Source organism: Cavia porcellus, unplaced genomic scaffold (genome assembly GCF_034190915.1).
Source record: "Cavia porcellus strain 051 isolate PalLab524CR breed Dunkin Hartley unplaced genomic scaffold, mCavPor4.1 scaffold_38, whole genome shotgun sequence".
In the NCBI taxonomy this organism is placed as follows: domain Eukaryota; kingdom Metazoa; phylum Chordata; class Mammalia; order Rodentia; family Caviidae; genus Cavia; species Cavia porcellus.
Window position 1 is genome coordinate 11,135,732 of NW_026947521.1, and position 15,167 is coordinate 11,150,898.

Below are 15,167 nucleotides of genomic sequence, written 5' to 3' on the forward strand. Positions count from 1 at the left end.
TCTCAGGAGGGGGTTTGAAGAGCAGCAAATGTTGAAAGCCAAGCTGCCTTTTCTTATCGTAAGTCTTTTTTGGCAAAGCTTTGGATTTTTCAGGGTATATTTATATAGTACTTTGACAGAATTAACATTTTAAATACAGAATCTAAAATTTAGGAGTTTTCTGTTATTATCAGGAATTTCATATTCTGGGGAATATAAACTGATATGGTAAAACAAAAGGACAAAAGTAATCATTTCTACAAGGAAGCCAATTCTCTAGAAATAAAACCAAAGTTTCTTTTTTTTACATGACAGTGAGCAACACTCTATTTTGTCAAGTAAAACAAATTTTACAAACACTAAATATATCTATAGTATGCATTATATATCAGGCTTAAGTTATCTAAAACATAAACTTACTTACCCTTCTCTGCTGCTTTTTGAAGGGCTTCTTCAATTCGGGAAAGCTCTTTCTGTTTAACATCCTGCAAGGATTTTTCTTCTTTCTCAGCATCATACTTAATACCTAAAAATGTGTAGTTAATCACACAAAAGAAATGGAATCAATAAATAAATGTGAAAAGTTCAAACTTACTACAAATGTGTAACATAATATATTTTTTAAGTTCAAAAACACTTTTGTATTCTTTAGTTTCTCAAAATACTTAAATATAAGCGATTTCTATTGATTTATAAACCATAACCAAGAAAGGAAAAGAGCGAAGAAGTGACAAAAAGAAACAAAGATAAAAAAGGGAAAGAGGGAAAAGGCTATACAGATACATAAAAAGAGAAACTGAAGACAGAAATACCTGAGAATACTGGCAATTACTGAAAAATTTTCAGTAACTACAAAAATGATTTCCCATCCAATACCACCTGGTATCAATGTAGAAGGATAAAAAGGCTTTCAGAAATTAATTCAGGGATATGTGTCAACAATCATAAAATATATACCCTTTTTGTCTAGGAAATCTCATTTCTGATGATGTATCTTAAGGAAATAAAGTAAAAGCACACATTAAAAGATTTGTAAAAAAAAGATATCGACAAGGTTCGCTATAATGGTGATCAAACATTAGCACACCATGGAACACATTACGGCCTTTCAAAATTGTCACTACTACTAGACAAACTACAAAGTACATAAAAATGTCGTATCTTACATAAAAGACAGGTCAATGCTGCTGCTACTTAAAGGTTTATAATGTATATAATAAAACTTTGTAAGAAAAATACAAAACTGAAATTTGTATCTGTACTATGATTAGAAAATGATTAAGTAATTTTATCCTAAAACATCCAAATTTTTCTTATCACACTCTTCAAGTGGAAAAAATTAACTAAAGATGTTAAACTATAATATTTCAAAGAAATTCACTAAAATTAAAATAATGCAATTTGCTTAAAAATTTACCTATGTTGACATAAATTTTTGAAAAAACATTTACTTAAAATCAGAAGCAGTGAAATAGAATAAATTTTCTTATCTTGAAATGGGCAAATTAACATATCAGTACACTTTTAACAATTTATTACATTTCATTTCCTAATAAATTTGCCTAAAGCATCTTAACAGAAAGATTAGATGCAAAATAATTACTCAGAGAATAGAATTTAAAACACTGCATATATTCTTTATAATAATAAGACATTATACACACAAATGTGGCTATTTATGTATACATATTCGTACCTTACTAAATAAATTAGATATTTAACCCAGACAACAATTTAATATCCCTATGATATCACTGAATTGTTATAACTTAAAACATACTTGCTCCAGGGACAACAAGCAGATACAATCCCTCTAGAGTTGCAACAACTGCTTCTCCATAAAGGTTTTTCCAAGGAATCTTCAAAGCTAATTTACCTGCAGAAACATAATTCAATCTTAAGTCCTTGTTTCACTGCTCAATAAGAGAAAAATTTCTCACTTTTCATTAAAAGTATCATTAAAATTCTTCATGCATACATTATTACTCAGGAAAATTGCAACACTAGCATTTAAAATCTTTTTTCCATATAATATTACTAGTAGAAGCAAACTTCTTTATATTTGTCAAATTTCTTGCTAGTTCTTATTTGACATTCTAAAATGATAAGAGAAATGAAGCAGCTACTCCTTCAGTTTTTTAACAGAGGAAACTCGGTCTGGGAGAGGTTAAATTGTCCCAAATCCTTGCAGCCCATGAGAGAGCATCCAGAACCCTGCGTGCAGACCCATGCGCGTCCACTCATATCAGCCACTGACTCTCCAGAGCCCAAGTGTAAAATGGTATCTGCGCAAGATGCCAGGAGCTAAAGCATACACAGCAAGGAGCCCCAGGGGACTGAACCGCCACAATGAAAAGAGGGTAGCTCTAAAGGCAAGATAAATTACTTTATCAATAATGCTATGATGTTAGTAGTGTTACACGACTCAGACCATTTATACTCCTAACTTGTATTTACAAACCACTGGGAGGCAGAATACATTTGTTCTCTTGGACACAGGTCATTAATGTCAGGTCCTTCAAAGCCGGAGAAAGGTATGCAGGGCAAAAGGCAGAGAAGAAAGCTAAATTCTGAAATGGACAAAATCTGTTTTGGGTATTTTCTCCCATGTCCTCCTTCATCCTGTCTCCTTCTGTATCTACCTGTCCAGGTCTCCAGGCAGCCATGGCCCAGTCTCCCCTTAGTAGTATTAGTAACAATCCTGCCCACATCTTTCCTATCCCTGCTTTTTATGTTCCAAAAATAAATACCTTCCTTCCTCATAACTTTTTAAAAATAATGATATAACATCTACAGTTCTCTCAGTACTGCTGACCAAGACTTTCAGCAGAAAAGAATCTTTCAACTCACACTAAGCCATAGTACAAGAATCGATGGCATTTGTAATTGAAGATGCCCAAAGTTCAAAGAACTGATAAAGAATGCAGTGACCTGAAGAGGGAATAAAGTAGTATCTGGAATGCAGACTGTCCTGCCGGGTTGCAGCACTCAGCCAGAAATAGAAATACCAGCCATTTCTTTCTGGCTGGTAACGTGCTGAGTTTCTAAGGGGCTCTGAGGCAGGGGATCTGCTAAGACCACCGCGCTTCTAGTCACCTCTGACAATCTTGTGGTACCAAATACATATATGATACTACCATACACATATTACTTGCAATCATCTCACAATCTCATAACAAAATGTATCTGACTGCCTTCCTAGCATAAGACCGAGACTGGGAAGCGCTCCTCTAGGTGCTATATCCACAAAGGACTGCTTATGTCCTACACCTCTTCTTCCCTCTGTCCTAACTCATTGCCCTCATCCCTCCAGAAGGTCCTGGAACTCAGCTAGTTGTATTATCCCCTCCTTTCAGAGATAAGAACTTTGTTTTAATTTAAGTACAAGGACAACCTAGAGTCACTCACAGATATGATTAGCTCTTAGAAAATCAAACCATGTTTCAGCTTACTTAGCTACACTGACTCTACAAGTTAGGTACAATATTTTAACCCTGAACAGAAATTTAATAACTTATATAAACACTCCATAAACCAGAAAAGGATAAAAATAAAATATACTTTATATCCTAATATGTAATGGCCTTCTCAATACTCAATGAATAATCCTGGAAAAGGTATAAGTCCTCATGGCACGTTAAAAGAAAACAGAACAAATTTTAAATCATGAGAAAACTTATTCCAACATACAAATCTCCTTGTAAGAATATTTGAGTAGCCAAGGATTTAGCTCAGTAGCATAAGCACTTTGGCAAGCATGAGGTCCTGAGTTCGACCCCTGGGGTACCAAAAAAAAAAAAAATTTGAATAACATAAAATATGTTAGCTATATAACATATGTCAGTATAACTCATCCAATATACTAGAAATGCAATTTTAACTTATGTCCCAATCTTAGATCTCTGTAACTTCCTTGAAGGCAAACATACCATATTTACCCTAGCCTCTCCCACAACTATTGGCAGAGTTTTGGATTTAGCACATGTATGTAAAGTAAAAGAATGAATAAATGGCTGTAAGTTCTACACTCTGGATTTCATTAAGCATACGGCCTCAACAACAATACTTCTCAAGCAGTGCTAAAGAGCACAACAATAGTCAATGCTACTTAAAATACAAACAAAAAAGGTGACATATGTACTTGAGATATTTCCAAAATAAGGGACTCTTATTTCCAATGTGAAAAAACATGAAAACATTCCTTTACATTAACAGGACACATAAAAATGGACCCGAATAAGTAAGTAATTACTAAGACACTGGAGTAGTGAAAAACAAAGCCTTCTCAAACCTTGAGTACTAAATGAAGAGAAGCAGCAGTGTGATACACTCCTGGGATATAGACGGATATGGCAAAAGTGAAGATTCTACAGTATAAATAAGGAATCAAGTGTGGGTGTAGAGATGGATGGATAGATTGACAGACAGACATCTCCAATAGTGTGGATTAGTTGGGAGAACTTTGTAGATTAAACTTCCTATTGAAAATCATATACTTAGCTGTGTATGGTCTAAGTGTAAGAATTTAGCTGCAGGGCCAGGGATATAGCTCAGCGACACAGCACCCTACTGGCAAGTGCAAGGGCCCTGAGTTCGATTCCAGAAATCAAACAAAAAAAATTTAGCTGCAAAGAGAAAGACCCCATACTCACCAAAACATAGCATCCGTACCACACTGCTGTGTAATACAGCAAGTGAAAATGGTTGAACAAAACGTGAGGGAAATAAGCTGCATTTAAAGTTTATTAATAGTTTATGAATTATACTACTTTCACAAACAAAGAAAAGCTTACACAAGGTGGATATCTATAGTCAAGCCAATGCTGTATTTATGCAGCGGAGCCAAGCCTGAAGAGCACAGATGCAGTTTAAATGTCCCCTCACCTTGGAGGGTAACTTCTACCCTTCTGCCAAAACATTCAGGTAGGTATTATTTATATGTTATGTGTATTAAGTTCAGAACTCTATAAGCACTAATGGAAGACAAAAATTTCTCACACTTTTGGTCAAGCTTAACACCATTTCTTAGTTTAAGTAATGCAAAAAAATAAAAAACAAAGGAATAATAATAATTCATACAAAAAGTTAAGTACTTACCAATTTGCCCAGCCTTGACTTTAAAAGGAACGTCGAATTCACTCTTCAGGAAAAAAGAGAAATTTAAAGGACATCTCACATTATTAAGCCCCCAAAAGTTACTCTAGTATCACGTATATACAGAAATACAGTACCCTCTAAAGAAAAAAATAAATAATGCATTTTCCGTATTTCAGTAATTCAGAAAAGGGTTTATAGCTTTAAAAGAAAAAAATCTTTACTGAACTTTGACTCTGCATAAAAAATTCACATGGAAAACTATTAATAAGAAAAATTTAAACAGCTTGTAGTTTAAAAATGGAAGTGGATAAATTGGTTAATTTGCCCTAATAAATCAAATCAAATATAAGCTCCATTAACTTAAACACACAGACATAGTTTAAAAGAAATGCTAGAACAAGAAAAGGAAGTTATCTCACACAGTAACTAAAACAGTAACTTAAAAAAAAATTAACTAAATAATTGTCTCATATTTAATAAATAAATAAAAAAATTTTAAAGATACATTCTTCAACTTAGGCTAAGAATTCAATTTGTTTTCTATGCTCATAATTCTATTTATACTTATGTTTTTATAAAATATTGACATAAACTGAGAAAAGTAAGCTTTATTCCAATCTCTAACAATACAAAAATAACTCAAGTTTTTGGACAAAATTTAAAAGTTGTGATGTGCCATATAAACACAGGAAAAAAGATCCAAATATTCTGAGGACCCACAGTTTTCCAGTTCATTTTTCTTTTTTTTTTTTAACTTTTTATCCGTACCAGGGATCGAACTCACGACTGCCTGCTTGCAAGGCAGGTGCTTATGCCGCTGAGCTAAATCCCCAGCCCTCCAGTTCATTTTTCATCTTATTCAAGCCACAAACACAGGTATTTTAATGCTATAAATTAATTGTGCTTTAGCTGGGCGTAGTGATACGTGCCTATAATCCCAGCACTCCTGAGGCTCAGGCAGGAAAATTGTTGTAAATTAGAGGCCAGTCTGGGCTACAATGTGAGCCCAGGGCCAGTCAGAAAGAGATGGCAAGATCCTGTCTCAAAAAGACAAATAAATAAATAATAAAGTGTGATTTAAAGATGATTAAACCAATGCAGAAAGATATTATTAACTAGAAATTAGGAACCTGAAAATGTGATGAAGTGACTTCATAAATGTAAATTTAACCCAACAAACTAAATAGAAAGCAAATGGGATAGGAGAAAAATTGTTTTGCTTGCTCCACAGTAAGGGACAAAAATTATTTTCTGCAGTTAGTATTTTTTTTTTAATTCTTATTTTTTAAAAAAATTCTTTTTTTCTTATTATTACTGTTTTATAATGCCAGACTACTATAATTCATTACATAGTTGTTAAAGTCAAGCCCTTATTTAGTTGAAAAACGTGTAAAGATAATTCAGAAGAAAAATGTAGACTATGATGTTATAGTCAAGTTAGGTTAGGTAAAAGTTCCACTTTCCAAAAGATACTATCTTGATCATTAAGAGAAATTTTTTTCTGTATTTTTAATCTGAGATTTCCTAATGGAAAATCATTGTCATTAAATAAAATGACTCAATCACTTTATATGGTACCTGGTACCAGATGCCCAGTAACCAAATTAACTGAGTTATTAGCGTAGTTTTAAAAAAGACTTACCAGAGCATTTTCTTTTATCTGTAGATTATCTAAAGCCACATTGCCTTTTAAAGAGAGAAGGAAAAAAAATACATTAACACAACAACTAGTATAACCTATCATAATGCACACCAACCCCTAGGAATACAATGTTAAAAGCTAAAACACATGGCAAAGGACCTGCCTAAAAATGGAAATATCAGCAATGAGGCATAAATCATAATGTGTCTACATTAGAACCAAAAAAAGTAAAGAAATACAGTAAAATATGCACAGAATATTTTAAAAGATTAAAATGCATAGATTGATCCAACTTCAAAAGCTATACCAAATACACTGGTGTATGCACAGCACTGATAAAAAGACACATAGCATAAAGCTCTTGTCTCTATAGGACATCTTCTGGATATTTGTAGTTTTCAAATTTGCTAAAATAAATTGCTGAAAAGTATTATAAAACAAGAGGAGGACGCAAGAATATAGGCAGTAGCCTAGCACCTACAACACAACGAAAAAACTTAAACTAAGGCAGTAACTTCAGAGTCAAAGACATGGAGTCACAGTAGAGTGATTTTGGAGTCAGGACTGACAGGCTGGCACCAGTGCAAATCTAGGACTAACACAGTAACTGCAAAAAACTGGCATGTGCTTGGCAGTTGGAAAAAAAATCCTTAAGTATTATTTGCAGTAAAGTCATATAAGATGTACATATATTCCTGGGTTTTAGTCTATCAAACAATGAATCATACTAAACACAACTAGGAAGTCAAACCAACAAAACAGATATGCCCAGCGCTAGTGCATTACTAAAGCCATTCAAACTACTCCAGCAATAGCTGAAGTGCACAGGAAGACTTGCATACCTGCCTGGGAGGATCTAAGCATCACCAGGAGCGCTCAGAAGTCATTGGCATTAGAGGTGAAGTTTTCAAAACAACTACCAAGACAGTAACACAACAGGTGTAAAAAAAAAAATCTTTTAAAATAAGGGATGTTTCCAATGCACAAATTTTGGCTCTGTGATGAAGTAACACACTGGGAAACACTGAACAGCACCAATACAGGTAATGAAGTTAAACAAGTGTATTTAAAAAGATGGGCAAAGAGCTCACAAGAGATTATAACTGGGTGGTGGATTAAAGATGGCTTTTTATTTTTTCAATATTTTCTACTTGTCATATATTTTATCCACTTACCAGATTATAAGGGAAATGGGGAAATAAAGGTAAATCCCAATGTCAACATGACCTCAATATGTTTTATATCATTTCCTCCTGTATCTTCTATCTTATCTGCAGACAAAAAACTAACAGAACTACGTATTTCTGCTATCCAAAATCTAACAAATAAATGCGTACTTCCGCTCTGAAAAACAATGTGGATGCTATTTGACAATGTAACTATAACAATCCCATTCTGCACACTGTTTGCACTAGAGGAGGAGCCAGGAGCCCCAACACAAAGAGGAGGCAGCAGCTTGCAGATTAACAGGGCCAGGAAAAAGGGTGAAAAGCCCTGCCTAAGGGGAAGCAGCAGGTATGGTGGGCTCCTCAGGAGAGCTTGGGAGTCTCCTTAACACACTATAAACACTTTGCACAACAGCCATAAAGTCACACATCAGATCTTAAGGCCCACCGTGGAGATTTTAATCTCAAAGGGTAAATCTTTAACCCATATTTATCTATGAATCTTCATTCTCAAACCAGAAGACAGAAATGGAACTAAATCCATTAAAATTGGCAAATGAAAATAAATTGGCAAATGAAAAAAAAAAAAAAAAGGTGCTACATTACAGAACAACTAAATCCATCTATTTGCGAATAAAACTCCAATGGCAGTGGGGTAATACAGAACTATGCCTAGTAAGTATAAGAACAGCTTTTAAAATACATAATGACCTAGAAAATAAATATACAAATTATAGTGCTGGTGTTAAAACCTCTAACCTGAAATTACCTCCCCCAACTTTCTCAGAAGTTTCAGCTGCACCTTCTTTGCGATATTTAACACTTTATATAAACCCAACCTAACTATAAACCCTTGACTCTCCTCATAGCAAGTACTCCACCAATGCTGAATTCATCGGTTCAGGATGCACACCGTACGGGGCAGAAGCAACTCCAGTACAGACATAAACTTTTATTTTTAGAGAGTACTTCCAGATCTATGACACCACTGGACCCTCACAGCCCCCTGGGCAGAAGGACAGACATACTAAGAAAGCATACAGATATACTGAGGTTTAATGTGCGGTTAAAGGATGGGCCTCAAAATATCACAGGGACCTGTAAGCAGCAGGGCCACCATTCCGTCCTCTGTGTCCAAGGCTGGGCTCACAGCACCACTCTGCAACAGCAGGGCAGCAGCGGAGCAGGACTTTAACTCAGAAGGTCAAACTACTTCCTTGAGAGGAAAAAATGCCAGAGGAGAGCAGACACCAGGCTGGGAAGCCTGTGTACTTGTGGGCTCTACTTTCACACTCTGCATTTTCAGAGAGATGGAAAAAAATTCCAGAAACAAAAAGGGTAACTAAAATTAGTACAGCCAGGGCAGAAGCGCAGGCAGCACCAGCCAAGGGATATTGTTAGCAGCACAGAAGGAAGGACAGGCCGCAGGCAAAACCTGTGGGGGCGGGGTGAAAATCTACTTTCTCAACAAAAAGAAAAAGAAATTCCCAAGCTATGTTTTAGACCACATAAATCTAATCCTCCCTCATTATTTATACATGAATAAACCATAAGGACATCAAGAGATTTATCCAAGATTCTCCAATATTGTTGTGGCAGTAGTAAGCATAGAAACTATGTCTCCTGACTCCATGGCCAATGTTCTGCATATAAAAAGAGACAGTCATCAAAAACTGTGATTAAAATTCAAAAGCACCCAATATCCAAACATATCACACCCTAACCCAGGACACTGGGTAAAACAGGAAAAAAGAACACTCGGTGCCACAGACTTACAGATTTCTGTATGCACCTGTGACAGAAGCATTCTCTACTCATTTGAAAGTGTAACAAAATGTACACACACTCATTTCCCAAAGAAGTCAGGGAAATTATTGAAAAGAAGGAATCAAGTTATTTTAATGACCAGTTTTAGGAAACATGAGGAGAATACTGTAGCAATTCATGAACAAATTTCACACCAGCCTAGCCATGGACGCCTCACTATCCAAGGGACACTGCTTCTGATCTGCATGGAGACTGCTGGGAGCAGCCGGGGAAGAGAAGAAAAGCAACTCCTGAAAGGGGAAGTCCTGGCAACGGAAGGTCCAAGCTGCAGTCACCCGGAGCCCTCCTGAACTTTCTCCCTCCCACGCAGGAGAGATCCCGTGAGGGTGAGTAGTGCTCTCACTTCCTAGCAGAATGGTTACAAAGCGCTGACTCTCATTTTCTAACCCATAATGCTGCTTCATCTGATAACATATATATTACACTCCAGAAGGATCTTTCTGTGGATTAGTGTATATACTACAGGACAAGTGGGTAAGAAACCAGGCCTTCGGTTACACCAGGTGTTGGCCTGCAACAAAGGACTTTTCAACTTTTCTCTACAGGCTTAAAAACATCTGGGCACCTGAGTCTTGTTTTATTTATTTTTTTTTATTTTCAATGTGTTGAGGGAAGAAAACAAAAGATCTTCTTTTTCTTTCATTCCCACACTGCCCTACAGCTCCCTTTATGATAATACTGTAGCCTTGGACCGTGTAATGCCCAGCAGTGAGCAAAGAACACACAGGACAGCATCTGGCTCACCGGACCTCTTCTCACCACGCAGCAGGGTCAGCAGCAGAGCGCTTACCTGCTCACCTCACAAGGGGCTCAGGCTGCTCTGGGTTTGCTCCCACGAGGAAAGACAAGACCTGGCCCATCCTTCTGATTTACAGATTAAGAAGCAAACATCACTGCTCAGTGTGACCTACCAAAGCCACACAACCTGGCAGCACCGGAGTCAGGGTTGGAACCCAGGCTCCCGAATTCCTGGTGCCACCTCAGAGCTAATCCTCCTTTCCAATGCTGCTCTGCTTCACCGCCACGGGCAGCATCCCTGATGAAACACCCAAAATCCAAACTGTTCGAGACCATTAAAAGCAGCTCTGAGCAGGACTTAAATTTTACTAGTTAGCTTTCTATGTTTATCTGTGAGTCTGTCCTAGGCCTAGGCACCTTGCCTGGCGACAGGAGCTGATTCATAGTAAGTGAACCTCTATGAATCACTGGTCCTGGCTAAGGCCTATAGTGGCCTGTGAGGTCAGGGATACCTCAAAGGGCAAGATAAGGCCACAGCTTCGGACACTTGGCTCCAACCCTAATTAACTAGGTAAAGACTGCAGCTACAGAAATTACTCCTACAGTCACTCCTAGCATATCTTCATGATAAGACAGAGCTACTGAACTGACTTGATTCATTTCTTGGAGACGTCCTTGAAGTGACTCCCAAGGTCCTGCTCATTGCCTGTACTTTCCTCAGTTTCCCCACCCCTTGTTGTTGGACCTCATAAATAAAATGGGCAGTCCAGAGAAATCTCTGTCTCAGCCCTCTGAGTCTCGGGCTTAATTAAAGGGTCTTGACCCTCTTGAAGCCCTAAAAAAATCATACAATTTCTCTCTTTTAATTTAACCTCTGCCGTACACTCATTTGGGAGATGGGCGATCTAGATCAGGACCCGATACCAAACTGCTACAAAATCCCAAACCTTTGGAATGCTGCCTGCCACACTGCCACATGAAGCATCACAGTCAAAGTACACTGACACTAAAAACACTCAGGCTACATGCGTAAGACATGTAAGGAACATACGAAATATACATGAATACTGTGTTTAAACTTGGATCTCACACAGAGAAATCTCATTTTACATATGTACAGATATTCCAAGATCTGAGGACAAAAACCCAAAATGCAAAAACAGTTCTGGCCCCAAGAATTTCAAATAAGGGATCAGGCTACGGCAGTGATGGCAAACCTATAGCACGTGTGCAGCAGTAGGCTGTTCATGTCACTGAAAGCTCTGAAAGGTTCGCCACCCCTACTCCATGGGTACTGGCAAGCAACGGGGAGTCGAGAGAAAGATGGGACAGTAAACCCCACAGAGCAGTCTGGCTTGCAGGGCTTCTGAGCACTCCCTACCTTGTTCCTCTTTACGGCCACCTCAGCCGCTCCCTCCGACCAACATCTCCTGGCCACCTGTGTACTCCACTCCTCTAACCCAAGTTGAGAACCAAAGGTCTCACCAGAGATGTCCCTGCTCCTCCACACTAAATCACTATGAAAATCAAATTGGCAAAGAGCCTACCCCGGTACCTACATTGCAAAAGACCTACATTTCAACACACTTTCCAAATACTCGCTGCGCATAAAACAATTACATCCTGGATGCACCCCAGATAGCTGAGGGCTGTGCAATTTCTCTTCTGGTGCCAGGATGTGGAGAACAAAAACCTAAGTAAATCCTCCTATCTGCACAAGCAACATGTGTCCACCAGGCATTCCTCTCAATCTTCACAAACCCAAATTCCACACCAGCTGGCAGGAGGGTAAATGCAAACCCAATCAGACTTTTTAAGAAATTCCCTGGGAAAATAAGAAGTGTTTAGATACATAATGCTAGTTCTACCTTCTATAAACTGTAAGGCACCAGAGTTTGAATTTAAAAGAAATATACTTAGGAAATAAGTAAACTTTTTTCCATCACTCAGGTGGGATTACTATCATCATTCCTGTTAGTACTAACAATCACGAGACATTTTCACATCATTATAGATCCTACTCACTTTACAGATTAGGAAACTAAGACTTAAGAGAATTAAAATGTTTTGCCCACGGTCCTATAACTAGTAAATACTTAGGGTCTAATTTTTTTAAAACAGCAATTTTTGAAAGGGCATTCTGCCTAAACCCATTTAAAAATACTGAGAACTGCAAGAGGAAAACCCAAAAGAAAAACAATAGCTTCAGTTATTTGTTGGGTTTTGTTTGAGGGGAGCAGCTTCTCTAATTCAAAAGCAATACCCACGGCCCAATTCTGATACTTAATCCCCTGTCCTTTTTATTATTATTAAAAACATTTATTATTTTTATTATTGATTTTGCTGAGTGCCTATATATGTACAAGTTTATATACAACCCAATCCTCTTTAAATCATGTAAACACAGTATTCTAAATCTTAAAACCACTTCCTGAGACCATCCAAAAATTATGCAACGTAACTTCCAGTCACTTTTAACACATTGTTTCCTCTCCTCACTGTATGTCCTCTTTCTTTTTTTTTTTTTTTTGTCTTTTTCATTTTTATCGGTACCAGGGATCGAACTCACGACCGCCTGCTTGCAAGGCAGGTGCTTATGCCGCTGAGCTAAATCCCCAGCCCCCTGTATGTCCTCTTTCAACGGCCCTCCTAAAATGCGTGCAGTGCCCTGTACATCTCCTATACATGCAGAAGGCAATCTTAGCATTCATTCTCTTTACACCAGTGTCTCAACTAACACTGAAGGCTGTGTAATTCTTCATGGCAGAATACTGCCAAATATCCTCCCACCCCCTGGGGACCAAAGTCACTTGCTCACCAAAAAAACTACTTAAACTAGTCAAATACTACCATTACCAAGTATCAACACAGTTATTTCCAAACACTTATAAGATCAACTATGTGAATTCTTCACCACTTGAAAACGTGTAAATTCAACAAGAAAAAAACTGAAAAACCCAACTGTGAAGATGCAAACCTAATCTGATAATGCAAATAATTTTCAATTAGAACCATATAAAATTTTCAATCTTTGCATACCATCAATATTACAATTTCATAAAGCTTTATCAAGTTTATATTCCCATTTGTTCATTCCAAAATGTTTCAAGCTACTTTCTTTAGTAATATTTGCTAAGAACAGAAATAATCAATTCAGATATTCTATTTTAAGGGAAATTGGTGTTATGAAGATATGCTGAACAGTAACTGTAAATAAAAGTACCTAACTTCTCTCTTCCTTTGTAGTAACCACAAATTATGAAGCAAAATTATAAAATCGGAGAGGTGGATCGATAAAGCTGAGGGAATGAATATCCAAGTAGATATGCATTCGACACAATCCGTGAAAAAAATAAATTTGTTTGAGCCTATTATACAGTTCCCGTAGGGCCTGTCTGAACACTATATTCTAAAATACAGAAAACAGTATCAGGGTGTGGGTGTACAGTGTACCATATGACATGAATGCACAAGGCCTTGGGGCTTGAACCCCAGCAACAACGAATAAACACAAAAAAAGGATGAAGCTGGGAGTGATGGTGCATGTCTATAATCCAAGGCTGAGGCAGGAGGATCTTTGCGAATTCGAGACTAGCCTGGGCTGCAAAGTGAGTCCAAGGCCAGTCTGAACTGCATTGCCAGACTCTTGTCTCAAAAAAGCCAAAACGGAAAAAGAGACAAAAAAGGTAAAAAGAAACAGAGAAATAAAATTTAGTAACATTTAATTTAGCCCAATATGGTCAAATATCATCATTCAATAGATGAGGATTTTAAAAATTACTGAAATTGCACATTTTTCTCCTGTCGTATTACGAAAAACGTTCATACTCAAAAGCCAGTGTTTATATTACATTTGGACCACGTCTTAGTTCACACTCATCACATTTCAAGGGCTCCACAGCTACCTTAATAGGTAGCTTCCCTTTTAGAGCAGGTTCCTAAACATTCCTTAACTGATTCAGTAACTACCACATTTGCGTACTTTTCTGCATTTCCCACTAAAGCTGACAAAATCTTCCACAGAAGAAGAAAGTATTCGCAATATCCGCAAAGCTGAAGGCAAAGTTTTTGCAAATAACTAAGTGTCCGCACTGGAAACCAGGGCCTCAGGCACGCCGGGCTCCAGCCCTCCCCCAAGCCACACCCCTAGCCCCAAGGAAGCTTCGGGAAGAACGCTTAAGTACACTACTCAGAATCCGCTCTGCACGGCTAATCGCTGAGGACCAGAAGGCTGCGAGCGTTTTCCGGCGCCCAGGCACCTAATCGATGATGATGATGATGCAGGTCTGGGCTAGGACTGCTCTGTATCGCTGCAGCACATAACTGCGGGCGGTGTTGGCTCAGCGTGCAGGGGGACATCCCTCAGCCCACCCCCCGCTAGCCGCCCGTCCGCCCGGAAGCAGCTGCAAGCGACCCCTTACGGCACGGCTCACCCGGCCGACCGCACTGACCCACGATTCCGCCGAGGTCCTGGCCCAAGCCCGCCCATCCGTCCCCAGGCCCGCGCCGCCGCCCGCGCATACCACCCCAGATGCCCAGCTTCAGCTGCGACTTGTCAAGGTTCTCCACGTAGTCCCCCAGGAAGCGGTTCAACAGGTCTGCGACCACCGACTCCAGCACCATGGCGCAGCCGCGGCGGGGAAGGCGGAGCCGGAACGAAGTAGGCGGCGACCCGGGCGGGCACCCTGCCCCTGCGGCGGCGCACCGCTCAACCCGCA

The 15,167-nt window shown here is 38.5% G+C and overlaps 1 protein-coding gene across 1 annotated transcript in view; it reads right to left on the reverse strand.

Moving 5' to 3' along the window:
• LOC101787056 (intermembrane lipid transfer protein VPS13C-like) overlaps positions 1-15,167 on the reverse strand; it is a 120,596-nt gene extending 105,429 nt beyond the window's left edge. The window contains 5 exon segments of the mRNA XM_063243335.1: positions 404-505; positions 1,760-1,855; positions 5,077-5,119; positions 6,719-6,762; positions 14,973-15,167. Coding sequence (XP_063099405.1) covers positions 404-505; positions 1,760-1,855; positions 5,077-5,119; positions 6,719-6,762; positions 14,973-15,072 — 385 coding nt within the window. The 5' untranslated portion in view covers positions 15,073-15,167.